At 41.7% G+C, this 18,548-nt stretch overlaps 1 protein-coding gene across 1 annotated transcript in view; it reads left to right on the plus strand.

The window, feature by feature from the left end:
* Positions 1-18,548, plus strand: part of DHRSX (dehydrogenase/reductase X-linked) — a 171,222-nt gene that overhangs the window by 126,890 nt on the left and 25,784 nt on the right. Inside the window, 1 exon segment of the mRNA XM_074150955.1 lies at positions 14,895-15,102. Coding sequence (XP_074007056.1) covers positions 14,895-15,102 — 208 coding nt within the window.

The raw sequence follows: 18,548 nt of genomic DNA on the forward strand, positions 1-18,548 counted from the left end.
GAGCCATAAACAACAACAGACTCTGGCTGATTTTGCCTGCACTTTCCCACATGGATGCTCTGAATCACTCAGGGGCAGCAGCGGTGCCTGCTTTCCGAGCACACAGACACACCGATGGGACCCAGAGGGGGCTGTGGATTCAGCTCCAAATCTTTTCTTGGTTCCAGATGGAAGAAGATACTCCTGGGTGGTTTTTTTACCCTAATTGTCAATAAGCCCCCCACTGGAGCGAATAGTTAATCGCATAAATGGTGCTGCTAAAACCAGTGAGATCACTTCTGTGTTCGAGTGTGTGCCTCCAGAGTGAGCGGGTGGTTTAGCAACCCTGGAGGACTGTTGCAGGGTACCATACACAGGCATGGCCTACACCACAGAGCCTCAGAGATGCCTTGTGATACAGAGCAGCCCTTAAGAGCTTTAATGGATGTGGTAAAAACACCCACGATAAGCATTGTGATATGATAGTGTTCCACAAACTGCCATAGTTTCCCAGTGATGCCATACCTCAGTTTTGCCGCTTGTGTGAATGGGAAATCTTTCTAAAAATTTTATACTGTTTTTTTCCTTATTTTGATTTGCACTGGTTGGCTGTAATTCATTTAATGACTTGGGTTTATGTTCCCAGATCGGCTGGTAGTCCTAACTTTGCAGGAAGGCAGCAAAACAATTTGGAGTCATTTATTTGTAGTGGAGAAAGGGGGATTTACTCTATGCTGGAAAAATTACTGGTGGCAGAAGACTGAATTGTTTACCATGCTCTTGTCCCATTATTCCTAGATTTCGGTGGGGCTAGTGTGCAAGCTGGGAGTGAGTGATAGTGGTGGAGGAGGGATTCATCCATCAAACATGGCAGAGAAGGAAAGGCAGAAGACTGTCTTGACATAAAGGAGACAGTAAACCAAGGTTCAGTTTCCTGCTTTACCACAAATTTTTCAGCAGAATCATTTTCCCACTTGGGAGACTCTGGGCTGGCAGTCACAGTTGTGGCCATTGCTTGCCCTTGGCTGCTCGTGTCTCTGCTCTGAAGCCGGACATCATCCATATCACAGTGACCAAACAATTCTGTCCCATGAATGATATTAAATGCAGTCTTCCACGTTTCCTCTTTGGTTTGTTTTCTGACATTTTACAATCTGATTTATCCCATCTTTTGCTTTTCAGCTCCTTTTTGGTGGGAGGTTTAATTTATTTTTTCCTGATTTCCTTTGCATTTTACATTATTTTTCTTCCTTTGTTATCTCTCTTCATGACTGCCTACTTGATTCCTGTGTTCATAATCACATATTCACCTGTTTCTTGAGCTTTTTTGTCTCCATTGCCTTTTCCCTCCCTATCTCATAATTTTTTTCCTCCTTTTTTGGGGGGGGGCATGTGACTTATTTCCACCCACCAGTTAATTTCCTTCTCTCCATTAATCTTGCTCTTATCTTCTCCCTTTAGACCCAGTCCTGTTTCTCCCCTACGAATGTCATTTCTCCCCCTTCCTGCCCGGTCTTTTTGCATACACCAGTAAAAGAGACACAGCATGGGTACATCAAGGCAGGACAGAGCTTGTTCCAAACTGGCAGGGCATAGCTTGTTTCATGTGTGTTATTGAAAATGCAAACGCACAAGAGCAATGACTGTTCTCCCAGTTCTTTCGCTGAAGGATATATGAAGAACATCAAACACTTTTGTGGTCTTTTAGATCCAGACCATTTTCAACAGCAATCACATGAGTCGACAAGGGCATCCCTAAGGCAAATCATTCTCCTTCATCCCTACTTCGAATATGACTGTTTTCAAGGAGGTGAAAGTTTAACAGAAAAGCTATCTGCGAGCGTTTCAGCAGTGGTGATTTCAGCAATTACATGCTGAGGGCAGTACACCGTGCACTCTAACAGTATAGCTGGGATGTCCTTTTTAACTCTTTTGCCTGCTTTAAATAATACTTTCTAAAGTGAGAGAAAAAAAAAATATGGTCATGAGAGAATATGGCTGTCTGGTTTTAGCAAAGGCTTGAAGAACATTGTGCCGTCCTCTTGGGTTGAGTTAGGCTTGAACAGTGCACTGGAGTGTATGGTGCTCTTACAAGGCTGGGATGGAGGGCACTCCTTCCAGTACTCTACCGATGAAAGTATAAAGGAATTTTAGGAACATAAAGGAAAGACTACCTTATTCCCTTTCCCAGGTTGTGGGTCACACCTGTATATGTTCCCTTTCCCAGGGGTAGCATCTTTCTGCGTTCTGTCTAGCTTTGTTTCCATGACTAGCTATTCCTTTCATCATCCTCTCTTTTTGCATGCCAAATGGGTCCTGTAATGCTGTGAATCACAGATCTATGAACTCCCAGCCACAGTAACACAGCTCCTTTTCTGGTTCACATCTCCTGTATATTCAGGAACAGTTAGTCACACTTTTTCTGCTCTCTTTCCTCTGCTCTCCCACTGCAGAAGGAGCTGATGTTTTTTGTAACTCCCCAAGCTGGGACAGTCCCCAGATAATCTCTGTATTTTTTCCCTGTAGCCCTTGTGCGTGAATTGTGTCAGAGATAATAGAAATTGAATGAAAGGAATTGCAAAAATCCCAGCTGCCATACGTGCTTCCTAGCTGGTGTAAAATGGGGTAAACAGCTCTGCCCAGGACTGCGAGGATGCTGGGGAGAGAAGGCAGCTCCAGTTCAGCTCCTCAGCTAGGCAGTTCATAAGGGCTTAAACAGGAGGTGTCACATACTACTGGGAAAATCTATCTAGCAAAGTCCCTGGAGACCTCCTGTTCTTGGATGGGTTGTGTCTTTCATCTTCACTTCTTGTATGCATGTGATATTTGTTGGTAAATTAAGTTGTATTAAGTTTTAGCAGAAAGTTGAGGATTTTGTCCCGTCAACATTGCTGGGATTTTGAAAATATTGTCCATGAATAGCAATGAAAAGTTAAAATGTCAAGTTACATTTGAAAATATAAATCCATTTTTCAGACCAAACCCATTGATTTCAGTCATTTCAGAATATTGTATTTCTAATTTATTTGTAAATTGAATTACAATGTTGATTAAACCTTTAATTTCTAAGTTACCCTGTTGAAATAAAGTATCTCCTTCAGTTTCAAATCACTTTTTTTTTTTTAAACATACATTTGTTTAAAGCAGCTTTTTCCCTTAAGAATGGTTTGATGAGTCAACATTTTTTTCAGAGGTTTTTTTTTAAGAAAAAAAAAATCCCAGTTGGTTGCTTCAGTGCCTTTTCACAACTGATCTATCACTTGTAGTCTGTTAATCCTCTCTGACTGGAAGAATTTATGGGATCTACTGTATCTTCAATTCAAGCAAAAGCAAACATGAAGCTGGTACAGCGTGGTAGTAGCATAGTACTATTGTTTTATTTCCAAATTTTTAAATAATAAGGGAACATTTGTAAGAGGAAGCAGGAGGAATTCTAACTATTAACCTCTTCTTTGTCAATCCATTTTAGTCAGTACAGAAGTCTTTCACAGTCATACATAAAGACCTGTGTCACTGGACTGCTGCTTAATAAAATGCTGTGAAAACTACAGAAATTGTAATCATAACAGATTGTTCTAGACAATAACATAGATACATGTTATTATAGATTTTATTTTACTCAAGGAATATAAGTTTTTGTTCGAGTTGTATTGTTTAAACAGCTTCCCCACAGTGACTTTTATTGCACAGAATCATAGAATCATAGAATGGTTCGGGTTGGAAAGGACCTTAAAGATCTGTCTCTATTTGCAGGATAAATCATGTTCCCTCGACAGGACCAAATACCAACTGCTGTATTCAGTTAAACATCTCCTTCCTGCAGCAGGTTACCAAGTTTTCCTGTCTATAGTTAGATGAGAAGTATTCAAATGCTTAATGCACCTACAGAAGGGAATTTCAGGCTTTCTTTGCAACATGTTTTCTGTATAAACGCAAAAGGATTTGCTGCTTTGCAAAACGATCCCTTGCTTTTGCAGCAATTAGCATTAACTGCAAAAATTGAGTTGGTGGTATGGAAATCGAGTGTATTGGTGAAGGCATAGATCTCCCATTTTGTAAGTTAATTAAATACCTAAATGGGCTATTATATCAGCAGACCAATTCGTCAATCCAAAAGACAGAGTTTCAGTTCATATACAGCATGTGTGCTGTCCCTGTTGCAGGCCACAGGTGATACCTAGCTGTTCTTGCAACCAATAATGAATTAAAATTTAAGTCAGGATGCCAGCTTTGGGAATTTTTAATTTTACATTTATCAGTGTGTTTTCGTTCTGTCTAATCAAAATACTTTTAGGGTTCATTGGTTTCTGAAGAACAATAACACAGTGTAACACCGCTATCGCAAAGGTAACGCCAGACTCTAATGTATTCGTGGAAATCAAATGTAGCTCCTTTGTGTGTCACAATGTTAAATTCCTTCTTGTCTAAAAGGGATTAATGGTCTTAACGAAGGATTATTAATAATGGTTAATGATTTAATAGAACACAGTGTTTCTGAACGAGTTCAAAATTGCCATGTGATCTGTGGGTGTTCCTGCTGCTCGGCCTCTCCCGGCGCAGTGGGTTGGGTGGGTGAAGTCAGCTCTCTGTGGCACACAGGACAATGGATCTCACAGACGTGCTGTTTTCCAAAATGGCAAGAGGGTTCAATGGTAATTTGAAAGTTAATGTACTGTCTCTGTGTGTCAGAGAAGGCCAAAGGGAGTTGCGGAGAATGGGGAGTGGCGATAGCTTGTCGCCCTCGAGAGGGGAAGGTTAGTTTAACATCTCCCTGTGAGCAAAAAGACTCATTGAGGCTGAGCAAACCTTAAAAGCTTCGGAGTTCAGGTCCTGGGTGATTCAAATTGAATTCAAATGACTTTAGCATTCCTCTCAATCGCTCTAACTACCACCATCCTCACAGTACCTTTTCAGCAGAGTTGTCCTTCGAGCTGCCTAGCGTAGCTGGGGAAAGCTGGCACACGTGCCTGTAAATCCCTGCAATAACGTAAGGGAAACGTTCAAAATTATCAGCTTGCCTTCCACGAATCCCCTCTGGGTTCAGCCCTGCTGTTGCTCCTGGTTCTTCACAACCATACATCCCTGATCTTGCCCTGTGCATTAAGGATTACAAGCTGTAGTGGAGGGAAGCAAAGGCAGATTTCTGCCTCTGCAATTGCAAACGATAACTCCTAACCTTTTCTCTGCTCCTCATCCTAAACCTGTTCTTTCAGTGAAGGAGAACTTTGTTCAAAAGCAGACCAGGCATTTGAATGCTTAAATCTGTGACGTTATCTTTTGATTAAATAAAGTTCTCTATAAACAATGTGGGGTTTATGAAAAACATACTTTCTAAATAAAATAAGTCACTGTAAAAGTGAAGTATTTTAACCCCCAGGAGTTTTAATACTGCCAGAACGACTTAAAGAGCTGCAGCCTCATTGATCCGTTTCTTCTGTTCTCGTTGTGTGTCAGGTGCTGCATTTCTCCTGCATTTCTTGTCATGGCAGGTGGAGGCTGGCTATACCCAGCACCATCTCACCCTCCCAAGGAGGACAGAGACCAAGGAGCAGTGTGGCTCAGAGTAGCTTTCTGAGAGGCTCAAGAGCTTTTAACACTGATGCTAGCTATGATATGGCACTGCAGAAATGTCAAAATTAAAATATTAGGAGTTTTGCATGAAATCTTTTGGTTCTCAGCTCAAAGAGGGTAGTGGTGGGGAGGGTAGTATCTAAATTGCCACCAAAAAAACAGTCAATCTGCCAAAGCAGCAGTATCTTTTGATTCTTTTTTTTTTTCCACTGAGGGCTGGGGCAGGGCGGTTTTGTGACTGTGTGCTGTTTTTTCAGGGTTTGGACATCAGGTTTTTCATCATTTCCTGGAAAGCCAAACCGGCCTGGCTTCACTTGCTTCAGGTGTGTTTGCAAGTGGAAGACATCTCATGTGCTCTGGCCCCAGGCCATGCCATGCCCTTTCTTAGGAAATGCCTGGTTTTCCATTACAGATCTCTGTTTACAGCATTCCAGGTGTTCCAGTATTGGGAAATTTATAAAACAAAACCAAAACCCAACTCTAAGGCTAAACAGTAAAGTGATTGCTGTCACTGTCCCGTATGGTAATCGAAGTAACCACTTCTGCAATGCTGGCTATGGACAACTGTGAACCATTGTATGTTATTGGTTTCTTGCGGGTTTTTTTGTTTGCTGAAGTTGGCTTGTTTATGTTCCTTCAGTAAGACACCCCCCCACTTCACAATCCCCTGTCATACACTTACTTAAATCCCACATCTTTTCTGGCAGTGGCCACGGACCACTGTTGACGTACTGTCTCACACGAACAAAAGCCTTTCCTGCCGTGTCTGGACTATGAGTCATTTCATGGGTGCAGAAAACTTCCACGTTTTAATCTCTCCTGTACCCGTTAGCATTTCAACTGTATTTCTTCTTTAACCTAGAATCGTCTTGCAACAGAGGGGGAGACTTTTTATGACTGTTTTTAACAGTTCTCCTTTTTATGAGCTTTTTCCTTGTCTGAATTCATGTCCTGGGAGTTAGTTGCTTTTACCTCTCAGTTTGAAACTGTGATATTCTTATTCTCACTACATAAGAAAAATGTTGAAAAAGCAACAGTTATTAGATTTTTTCAACAAACAAAACCTGATTTTCAAAATTATCTTGTTGTGCCAGACTGGATAATCTTGTGTTGCTTCTGAGGACAGAGAGTGATGGCGTAGGATTTTCTGTACAGTATTCATAGAAAAAGGGATTTTGCAGTCCATGTGCACACTCAAGCCATGTTTCTTCTGGTAAGATAGACCAGTCCTTCAGTGTGGTACACTTTTGCACTTGCAGAACACATTTGGTGCCTCCTCAACTCCAAGGAAGTGCACTGGGTTCAGCCCACCACAAAATGAAACTTTACGTTATCTTCACGTATACACCAACACATTTCATATAGTCTACTGGAAATCTGCTAACCACATTTGGTGCATTGTGCTGGATTTGAAATGGCAGCACTTTATTATGCGTAACCAGACCCTACAGTTCCCTTTCAGTCTCGGAATGAAAAGTCCAGAATCTGCAGCTGGCCTGCAAAAGTCTACACCAGTTTTAAGGTGGTTTTATCAAAACAGAAATAAGATTTGGGATTGTTCAGGTTACTACTGGGACATTTTATGGCCCCATGTGCAGTCTAGTGGAAGCGAAGAAACTATAAGACCCATTGCTTCCTTCAACTTCAAAGCTCTATTGCAGGAGAGTTAGGAAGCTTTCCACAAGTGGGTGGAGAGTGCCTCAGAGTTCTTACTGTAAGCTGAGAGATAATCTTAAAAGATGCGTGACAATCTTCAATAACCTGAGATCCAGATTATCCAAGAGGTAAAATGAAAAGATATGTGATCATTATGTTTCGCCATCACCCAAAAGGGTCATAAGGACACAGAATGTGGGTCGTGGAGCCTTGACCTGTTTCTTGGCTGCAGCAATGCAAAACCTTGCTTGCTTCTATTTATTTACTCATTCATTTATTTGATGGAGGTTTTTAATTGAATGAAAGGATACCATTATGCTCAAATACCACTTCAAATATTAGCAAGTATTTAGCACTCTATCATATGAACCGACTGTTGAAAAATGATTCTTCAGAAGAGGCAATTTATATCATTCTTTATAAAGATATATATTTCCTGGGAAAATGGAATTACAGTAATTACAACTTGAACTTGCCTTCAATATTTAAAATAATCAAAAACATTTGAAATTAACACCAATTGTACTTGAACAGAAAAATTAAACTTTTTTTTTTAAGATACTGATTCTGGTGAGACTTTGAGAAGACCAGCCTTGGAGTCCATGTTTGATACGAGTGAGATGTGTGCTGAGCACACAGCAATGGAGCTGCACACAGCAAGGCAATCAGTAGAGCCGGAGAGCTCTTGACATCTCACCTCCTGCCATTAAGAGGAGGGGTCAGCCAAATGAAAAACGATGCATTGATTCCATCTGGATGACAGTAGTACCCAGGATGACAAGCCCCTACTTATTTTGCCTTTCATAAATATTTTTATAATAAAGACCTTCCACGTTCCTTCACTAAATGTAGTCCTCCAAAGACAGTAAGTTAATTTTTTTCCCTTTGCATTTCCTACAAGCTATAACAAGGGGCTGGTCACTGTATGCTATGTATTTATACAGGGAAGTGCTGAAAGCTGGGAAATGTGACTTTAAAATAAAACCACAATCCAGTTTCCAGCTTGTGGCTCCTATTGAATTGTGAATTAAGCACAAGGCAGGAGTTACTGACTTGCAAATAAATCAGCTACTCAGACCATCCACATTTTGCCTTTTAGAGAGAGCACCTCCCAGCTCTGAGCTTCTATCCTTATCCTCTAATTTTAAGAAGAAAAATGCTATTTCACCACTGTTGAAAGATTTCAGAGAAAGCCCAGTTTTTGACCAGAGCCGTGTGTGAGCAGCACATGGTACCAAGGGGCTCACTGCAGGAAGGGAGGAAGCTCTGAGATATGGTCAGTCTTTGTGCTTGTGTTGGAACAAAAGGGTAAGGTGGGCTGCTCTGAAAGTGTCGCCGGCCTCTGGCTGCTTAAGTAACCCTGGTGCGGCCAGCTGGGACGTGAAGGGTTTGCTGTTCAGCTTGCATAGAACAGGGTCACTAATTTATCAGTCTTGTAGCCTTCCTGTCTGACATGTCCATCACAGGATCATGAGGGCACTTCAGGAGTCCCTCATGTGGGAGTCCTTATTCACCCAAATTACAGCTACCAGTGCGTTCAAGTTCAAATACAAGGGGGTGTGCTAAGGCCACCTTGACTGTTATATGTATATAACTTTTTTTAAGGTTACTTATCAAGTATATGAAAAAAATGTACATGAAGAAGTGTAGTTATTCAGTGAAAACCCAAAGTATCCAGGCACACGTATGAAATGTGTGACCATGCGGTAGCCTATAGCAGTAGCTGGTAACAGGACAGCTACTGTACAAAACTGTAACAAAATTTGGATAAGTAGATGCATTAACAATTTAGATTTTGTTGTTTGTTTTTTTTTTGTTTGTTTTTTTTTTACTAATGCATAGATATGCTTGTTTCTTTCAATTGGCAATTTTCGGTGCTAATACATGTATTCTAATTCCTCCAACTCTGTGTTTTCTCCATCCCTGTATTTTCCTTTTTTTTTTTTTTTTGTGTGTTGATGGAAAATCACAACTGATGAGACCCAGCAAATGTGTTCATGGGATAAATATATGTAGTACTGTCAGGAAGTCTTTTTAAATCTAATAAGCAGCATTTAGGACTCGGGCTTTGGCTTATCAAAGAAAGAGAGAAAGAAACTGCCTATGATAACCAGAAAGAACATACCTATATTCTGCAATATGTTTCTGTAGCTGTTTCAAAATAAACTGCAAAATCTATCTAAGTCTTGAAAAACCTTGTGCTGCGTTCCCTGGGGAAAGAAAATTTAGTCTGTGAAAGCTTCACAAGTGTTTAATAATAGTCTTTTATATTCTTGACTAAGCAATGGTGATGAAGTATTGCAAGATTAATACATACATCATTAGGAAACTTTAGTCATTTTAATACAGCAAGTCTGTCTTTTGCTTAATTCGCTGATTCATCCTAAGGCATATATTGAAATTTTGCATGGCCTTTCATTAGAAACCCCAGCATGTCACCCACGTTTTGCATCACTTGTTTTTTAACGGAGCACGTAGCAATCGGGTTGTTCTGCAGTTTGATCTTGGCGCGCTCTGCCCTCCAGGCAAATTAACACACTGGAAATTGGGGAGCGTGGTGATGGGTGAGGGGAGGGTGACATGCACAAGGCAAGTGTGGTGTGAAAGAGGTCCACGTCAGGAAAACTTCCCTGCTGGCACCGGCCAGGTTAAATGTAGCGGTGTGTCCGTCAGGGCGGTCACAGGTTCCCCCCCAGCTTTTTGATGAAGCAAGACGTGGTGGGGAAGGGAAAAGGTGCTGTCACTGCTCCCTTATTTCAGCCGGGGTGTACCTGCTTGCTCCACGTGTGTGCATAATGCAAAAACGGCCATTAGTGAAAGAGAAAAAGCCGAGAGCAGCGTGAGAACCTGTGCACAGGAGGTGTGGAGGAAGTGGTCTGTGCCGAGCAGCAATTTTGTTTCCCCTATTACTCAGTGGGTACCCTGAGCTGACTTACTTGCTCATCGCTGAACATGGCCTCACTGGGCATAAATGGGAGGCCTCTACTGAACCCAGACCGACTAAAGCCAGACAGAAAAGAAACCAGAGTACTGGCTGCCAAGGGAGGTGCTAAACGTGGATCCAGTTTTCAAACCTGGATAGCAGCTGAGTCCATATTTAAACACCTAATTAGCCGCTGCAGGCTCCGGTTTGAAATTTGGCTTCTCGTTACTTTTTACAAATACATTGCCCTAGCCTGCTAGGGAGACTGCTGCTGGAGACAGCACCATGGAGATGAGTGGTAAAATCAGCTTCTGGTGGAAAAGAAAACAAAAGTTAATTAAATAAAAAAAAAAAAAAAATCAGCAAACACACAAGGCGCTCACTCACTCCAGAATTGAATACTTGCTTATTTTGTTTCAGGAAAAATAGAAAACAATCCCTTTCTCTTCTTCTCCCTAATTTTGGCAAACTTGTCAGTCTATGCTGCAAAAAATCTTAAGCCAAAAATAGGAATTTCTGCTAAAAATTAATTGAACAGAAAATGCATAGCCTGCCTTATCCTGATTGTTTATTCATCAGTATAAAATCAATAAAGAATTCTTTAAAAGGAAGGAGAAGATCTTGTGTATTGCTCCTCTCTTGGCCAGATTTCAAAGCAGATAATTAAATTCTGTCTGCCTTAAATCTTCCTGTAGTTTTCATTTAGTGAGTTGTACATTGCCCTATTTTATCAGCACCGCCTCGGCAAAATGCTATGGAGGGTCATCCCCCAGGGGAGACTGTCTTTTGTGGTAGGAAGAGTGATCCACAGAGAGCCCCACTCAAATGAGTGGGGGGTGAGCATGAACTTCTCCAAGCTACTGGTGGCAGGCACACCACTCCTTCCCGTTGGACTTCTTCCCACCAAGTCCTTGCTCCGCTTTTCCTAATTGCTGACCGTGCACAGGCTTGCCGTGCCACAGCACGTGCTGTCTGGTGTAGCTCAAGCCAGGTGGGCAGTGTTTATTAGGATGGATTCCTGGGCAGTAAATCACCAGTACCTCCTTGCTCTCTAGCCGACTGGCCAGTGTGAGTATATACCCACCCGGAGCTACCAGTCTTTTGCCTGGCTGGACACCTAGTTAGGAGGTAGAGTTTCACTACTTAAGAGTCTGCCTGCCTTGCTGTGAAGCATCGATACCCTGTGTCCTCAGGGGTCCAGGCGTCACAGGTACCTTGCATGCACTGGTGTGCCAGCACAGTTTTGCTGGTAAGCTGTGTTCTGCTTCAGTCTGGTTGGTCTCATGTATGCACTTTCATTTCAGAAAGCTTTTAGAACCTTCAGAAAATGAAAGCAATGTGGAAATGCGTAATGTCAATATTATTTTATTTAGTATACAATTATACTTTCATTCAGTGTAGAAAATGTACATACAGAGCATAGAGCGCCAAGAGAGGCTAGATTTAAACGTATAGGCTTTCAAGCCAGGTAATTCCATGTGTAAAAGGAATATATTTTATGGTTTTAAACTGAAAGAGGGTAGATTTAGGTTAGAAATAAGGAAGAATTTTTTTATGATGAGGGTGATGAGACACTGGAACCGGTTGCCCAAAGAAGTTGTGGACGGGCATCAGTGAAAGTGTTCAAGGCCAGGTTGGATGGGGCTTTGAGCAACCTGATGTAGTGAAAGATGTCCCTGCCCATGGCAGTGGGGTTGGACTAGATGATCTTTAAAGGTCCCTTCCAACCCAACCATCCTGTGATTCTACATGTATGTGCATGCGAGATGCAGTCATGATATAGGTACAGGAGCCTATGTGCTCCTATTTTTCTGATGCATAAAGTCAAGACTGCATGTAATGAAATCAAGTAACCAGTGTTGATTTTTTTTTTCCCACGTGGCATTTAAATAATATGATTCTAATAAGATGGGGTCTTACAAACAAGAGTTGCTCAATGAAAATCCTTGTCAGTTTTGTGTCACAGGTTATTCCTCTTTCTTATGTAGTTGACTGATATCAGATTCCTGGAAAGCAAAAAGCACACTAAGAAAAAATAGGAAGAGGGCAGGTAATCATCGCAGGGATTCTGCCAAAAGCATCTGCTCTGTGTCCCCAACTTTATATCCTTCATATCTATAGTATGTTATTGAAGTCTGATTTCCCACTGCCTTGCAAATCATTTGCATCTCTGCACCGTGATATAAAAGGCTCCCTCGCTGATTGGAGAGCTTTTTATATCTTCTCAGCACTCGTGTTTCTCTGACATAGATATCTATGCAAAGTACAAGGCTTTTGAGGATCCGGCCCTTGTAGTTCATGCTTCATTGCCACAAGGTAAGTCAAAACAGCACTCGCACAAAATGTGGGAATGGGAAGTCATGAGGAGCATTCACTGTCCTCCTGCCTGGCATCTGAAGGTTACTGAAGGCCAGACTAGACCCAGGCAGAACAAGTCAGAGTGGTCCCCAGCCCTGCTTCCTTGCAAGCCGCTTGCCAGACAAGATCACTCTAATTCAACTCGGGAAGCTTGTCCCGTGCCCCAGCTTGCGTTCTCCACCAGTGGGGGAATGGTGGCACTGATGGAGAAGTGCCAGGGTTGGCTGCCAGCTGGCTGCCGGAGGCGGCTTCGGATGAGTGCTTCTTCCCATGGGTGGTGTGAGCTCTGCCCCGCACGGCTGCGCAAGGGAAGCTCGTAGCAGCTGAGGATCTGGTCCTTCAAGTTAAAAGGATTGAAATATGCATGAAGCATAAGGTGACATTTTGAGTGTCTCAGATCAGAGCACGGACGTTACTGAATTTAAAATGTAACTGCAATTTCCTGACTAATGCCAAGTCACTTTTTTATTCATGCAGTGATTGTTCTTTATTCTTAAAATAGCCCATTTTGCCCCGAGGCGCAGGTGATATCTTTATGATGATGGAGCTACGTTATCCTGCATGTTACAGTGCAGGCCGCTGGTTGGTGCAAGGGCTGTTTATGATCAGCTGTCCTTTTTTATTCTCTCTTAATTTATATAATGCTTTTGTAGCCTGTTTGTTTGTGCTTTGCTTGAACAAGAATAGAGCAGGGAAAAAATAGAAGATTAAAAAAAGAAAAAAGAGAGAGAGATACACTGGAGATTCAGTGCCATTGTCTTTTACTTCCTGTAGCTGAGCTGTACGATTTACTATTGTGTCTCCAACTTTCTGAGTCCATTCAGATAACACAAACTGTTAAGTTGCTTCAATAGCCTTACACCTCTGCAGAGAGTGAGTCTGTTTGCTAGCACGCAGGGCTTTTTGTGGTGAAGTGTACAGGATATTATAAAGAAAGTATTCAACAAGAATGATATAAAAAAAAGAAGTCTGAGACGTATTTGCTATTCATTCAAAATAAAAACCTTGCACGTAGTAGCAACCACAGAAAACAAACGGCGAGCTTTTCAGCAGTGCAGGAACATCCCCAGCCCAGGCGTTTGCTGCACTGAAGGTGAAGGTGTAGAGGATGGAGCTGTAGCTGTGGCTGTCACAGAGGCAGGACAACAAGCAGAGGGAAGGAGAGAGCCGGGGAAGAGAGATCTACTCCTGGGTGGGTGCCCCTCTGTCTCCCACCACCAGCAGTAGCTGCTGCCCCACAGACCCTAACCCTTGGCTCCTCATCATCATCATCAGCAGCAAGCAGCGCCACTTCCCCAGGTTCTGGCAGAGGGAAAAGGGATGGGGACCAAAACTGTTTTGCTACACATAGGAGCCTGTTGCTTTAGGCACCCACCTGCTTTGCCTATGAGATATCTGAAATGCCAGGAATTACCCTTGGTTCTGCTAAGCACAAAAATGGTTAGATGAGAGGCTGCAGTAATTACAAGAGTGAATTGTCATAGGAATTTGTGGAAGTGATGCTGAGGCCCCGGTCAGGAGGAGCATTCTAAGTGACATGCCTGCTAATTTGACTGGAACTAGCCTGCTTATTTAAAAAAAGAAACGACCAGAAACCAAACTGTTGCCTTCACGCAGTAAAACCCAACTGCTCAGCAGTTCCTAGAAAGTTTGACTTGAAAGAAAGGCAGATTCAGCAACCAGATGAGCACAGGAGTCTCAACAGGTAATGTTTTGCCGTAACTCTCAGTATTTGTGTGCCTTTGTCGCACCTCCTGTTTGGCACGGATCCAGACATCCATCTTTGCTCTAAAGGCTGTATATGGCGTAACTGTGACTACACTTGCAGCTTCTCTCCTTGCTCCATCTTTTTATCCATCTCTATAGCTGTGCATAATCTGGTGTGTCACTGTGGCAGGTGCAATGATTGCGTTACTCATCGGTACTGTGCCCAACACAGAAGCCTTCATCAGAAATTAGTAGGTCCTGCTGCAATACAAATAATAACAACCAGGAGTAGTATAATCAGGCACGGATTTACTGGGTGGGAACCGGGCATGTATGTGTGGGAAAAGGGCAGTGAGGAAGGGGAGAGTAGTTTGAGGGCTCTAGGTGATGATATCCTGGAGATTGGTGCCTCAGCATTTCTAGTTCAAACAGTTTAACAGAGAAATTGTCAGGTACCACGTGATTTTATTTTACATTTTTTTCCTGCTATAAATCAGACTTGGTGTCTGACGGAATAATCACCAGAACCTCAGGAAACAACACGCCTGCCAGTGATAAGCTGTTTCTTGTGCCGACTCAACATATAGCTGTTTGCTTGCTGGATATTGCAAAATGCAGTACGTTTGATGTTTGTGCAATTCTGTTTTCCTTCTGATTATTTTTATGTGCATCTCCCTCTCTCTTTCTCTCCTGCATACAGATGTTCGTATTCACCCCATGGAGCCTATGCCCAGAGCAAACTTGCCCTTGTGTTATTTACCTATCGACTACAGCATCTTCTGACTGCAAATGGAAGCCATGTGACTGCTAATGTAGTAGACCCGGGAGTAGTGAATACTGAGCTCTACAAACATGTCTTTTGGGTTATAAAAGTGGTCAAATGGATGACAGCCTGGCTATTTTTCAAGGTATGCAGTTTTTAAAATCATTTTGTTGCTGCACCCCTGCATTGTGAGAGCTGTCGCTAGCACGGAGCTAAAGGTATTTCGGAGTTTATCAGAATATATGGTATTTATTGCATATCTCTGTGCTGATGAGATGTACAAAACTGATAAAGACAGACCTTCTCCAGAACAAACATTTATTTTAAATGGAGGGAGCGAGCTCTCCCAGTAAGGAAAGGGAATGCCTTTCACTGTCTCTGCCCATGCACTGATTATCTCTGCCTTGATCTATCCGTGTGCCTTTGTGCCTAACGTCATCCTAACACGAAACCAGAGTATGCAAAGTGTTCCTTAGAAACGTCTTGTGTGTCCTCTTAATGAGAAGCAGACATGACTTGTCATGGTCTACACATACGCAACATTTTGTAGAGAAGAGGGCAAAGGGAAGAGGGAAGCTGTAAAAAAATGGTGATGGGAAGTGGCCATACTCCACTCCATGCTGTGCAGGTCCAGACGCTAGTGCTCTGGGAGGTGGGGCAATTTTCATTTAGGTTTCTCATCCTTACAAATACTTGTAATGGTACCTGATTTTCTATTATCTGTTCCTCGTCTGCATTAGGCAACTTAAAGCTGTTTGATAAAACCGATCCAGAAATGGGGCAGACCCAGCTAGGGTTAACTTCAGTAATGTTTTGTAGTGGTGTAAGTAGATCAATCTGGAATCAGTTTAGCTGTGTAGGTGCAATCTCCTCATGCAGACAAGCCTTATGAGGACTTGTGCTGAGAAAATGTACTGCTTATAACTCTTTCAGAAAGTAGTTTTGGATTAAGTGAACGGAACTTGATTCCATTAGAGAAAATTAAATGTCCTAATTAAAATGAAGTATTTTAGATCAAGGGGAATGTCCCACAAAGCAAATTAATTTTAAACTTTGATATGGAAATATCACTAGCTTTAATTTTAGAAATGAAACTGGAGGCTGGAAGAGTGGCTGTAAAATAAGATGCAAACAAATAAACCCATATTTAAAAAAAATTAATAGTATCTTCTGAGTAGACCTTGAATATTGCAATAAAATTGTAATAGGAATGTTCATAATATGTAATGCATTCTTAAAGAAGCAGAATGCAGCTTTGCCAGAATGTATATATTAAACCTGTTTTGCCTCTTGTGATTGCCATTTTAAATATCAGTCTCAGATCGTCATGTTTTTTCATTGGACTTACTTCACCTTGTTAACATAACAGTTTCATGGAGGTGTTTAGGTTGTGCTCAGTATTTCCTCTAGAGCCACAAAATTCTGACAAAATTTCTGTGTCCGAGGGTGAGAATTGAGTCGTCTGTTGTTTACAGTACTCAATCCCATTCAGTTTTATTGCTGTGCCCAGGGAGACATTTTCTGTATTATACTGACCGTGTTCAGACACTAAATGGGATGTCACTGAAGACACATAAAATGAGTTTGGATTTATCACAAAAGGGAGTCTCATACTGACAACTCTAATAGTAATGTTGCTGATAATTCCTTGTCAGTTCCTATTCTTTGGACAAGATACCTCTCTAAAAGGATTTTGCCTTGCAACGAGTGATGGACAGACATACTGACTTGCATGGAAGTGCAATGTATGCGCTGCCTGAAAAGCAAATGCATCAATTGCTTATTGAATTAGAGTTACTTCAGGTTTGGATAACTGAATGCTTCAGTTATCAAGGTTGAGATTTACAAGTTTTTATATAACACTCAGTGAGTTTTTCCTATAAACCAAAGGAAACTCTTACTATTACTCTTCATGTCCTCCTTTAGACTTCTGAGTTACAGCTCCAACTTCTACTGTTTGCTTATTGCTTAAGATATGTTTATATATTCAGGATTGACTTTGCCTGCCTTTTTCACATTCAGGAGCACTTCATCACATAGGTACACCCAGTTCAGCTCTGGCAGAACTGCATCACAAGGTGATATTTAGCTCCACGGCAAGCTCACATTGAAAGCCTGCATGGGGATTTCAGTAACACTGTACCGAGTGCCGTAGTATCCAGCATTCAAGCCTGGGTGGGTCTTGTGTTGGTCTCTTGCACTGAGGGAATTTTTCCCTGAGAAAAGTAAGAAAGCAAGTGCAAGAAAATTCAGGTGTCTGATAATATTAGCTGATAGCTGGTATTATGGATTTCTTCTCCCCTAGAATTTCATTCCTGGGTGCACGTATATGAATCTTCCTCCTAGGATTATGGCAGTAATGCAGTGAAAATGAGGTGATAGCTCTCTAATCATATTGGCTCAACTAACTTTTATCACCCTGAAGTATTCTGAAGCGGTTTCTAAATGTGTGCAGGAAGTTGCTTCACCCTCTGCAACCTGGAGCTCATGAGAGCCAGCACAGCCCAGATAGCTCTGGTGAGGAAATGCATCACGGATTAATCACATCACATTCCCTCAGGAGAGAGTCAACATGTTGTTTGATTTATTTCCAAAATATTGTGGCAGAGCCTCCACTGCCTTTAAATCCATTTCCACTGACACTGGTCCCAGTTCCATTCAAGTCAAATGCCTCCCAGGGATGGCAGTTTGGCCCTCACTCTCACTGGGCTTGAATTTGAGGTGTCTCAGCGTGGCAGACAAGGCTGTTGGATCAACATCCACCTCAGAGCTGCCTCAAGATATTTAGGTACTTAAGCAAATAAACCCACAGTCTCATAAATAAGCCATGATATGTACATATAATTTACTCAAAGTATTAACAGCTTGAGTTTCTCAGACTGTGAAACGTTGTCTTCTGGTCATCATACGTAGCTCAGAAAAATCTCTGCCAAATCAGTTTGGGGTTTTTTTTCCTCAACAAGACATAGTGAGAGGCACCCTTGTTGAAATAAGGTAGGCCAAGCTAAAGGATCCGGTGACAGTCATAAAAATTGTGAAACGAATGCCTGCCCTTTAGAAGTGATAGTTTCATTCTTTCTCAGCTTGGTTCTTTCTCAGGGAAGTTACTGTCTGCTGTAATAGTTGTTCTTTAAATTTCGGTTTTGCAAATGTTTTCTTTACATTTTTAATAAACAGGGATTGCACCTGTCACACAAGAGAGAAATTATGTTTGTTCCTCAAAAAATAAATTGATTTCTACCCCTATGACTTCTCAGTAAATAAAAGCTGACGAGCTGTCATAGTCCTCTGCAGAGTGCGGTGAAATATGCTATCCCTCAGGAATTTTTAACATAAAGTGATCTTCTTTTTGAAGAGAAAGTCCAAACAAGTAAACAATAATTAATTAATAAGATAATAATAGTCTAAAAAGACATTCATCGGGCATCAATTTGCAATTTAGCCAACTGTGCAACACACCAGTTTTAGTGATGGGTACTGTCCAAGCTGAAAACCAGGAAGGTACCATTTCCATCTGAAGTATTTCTACTTCTGCCACAGATACTGAATATTCATTCTTAAACCAGATGGCCTCTGCTCATAATACAACTA

Source organism: Numenius arquata, chromosome 1 (assembly GCF_964106895.1).
Source record: "Numenius arquata chromosome 1, bNumArq3.hap1.1, whole genome shotgun sequence".
NCBI lineage: Eukaryota > Metazoa > Chordata > Aves > Charadriiformes > Scolopacidae > Numenius > Numenius arquata.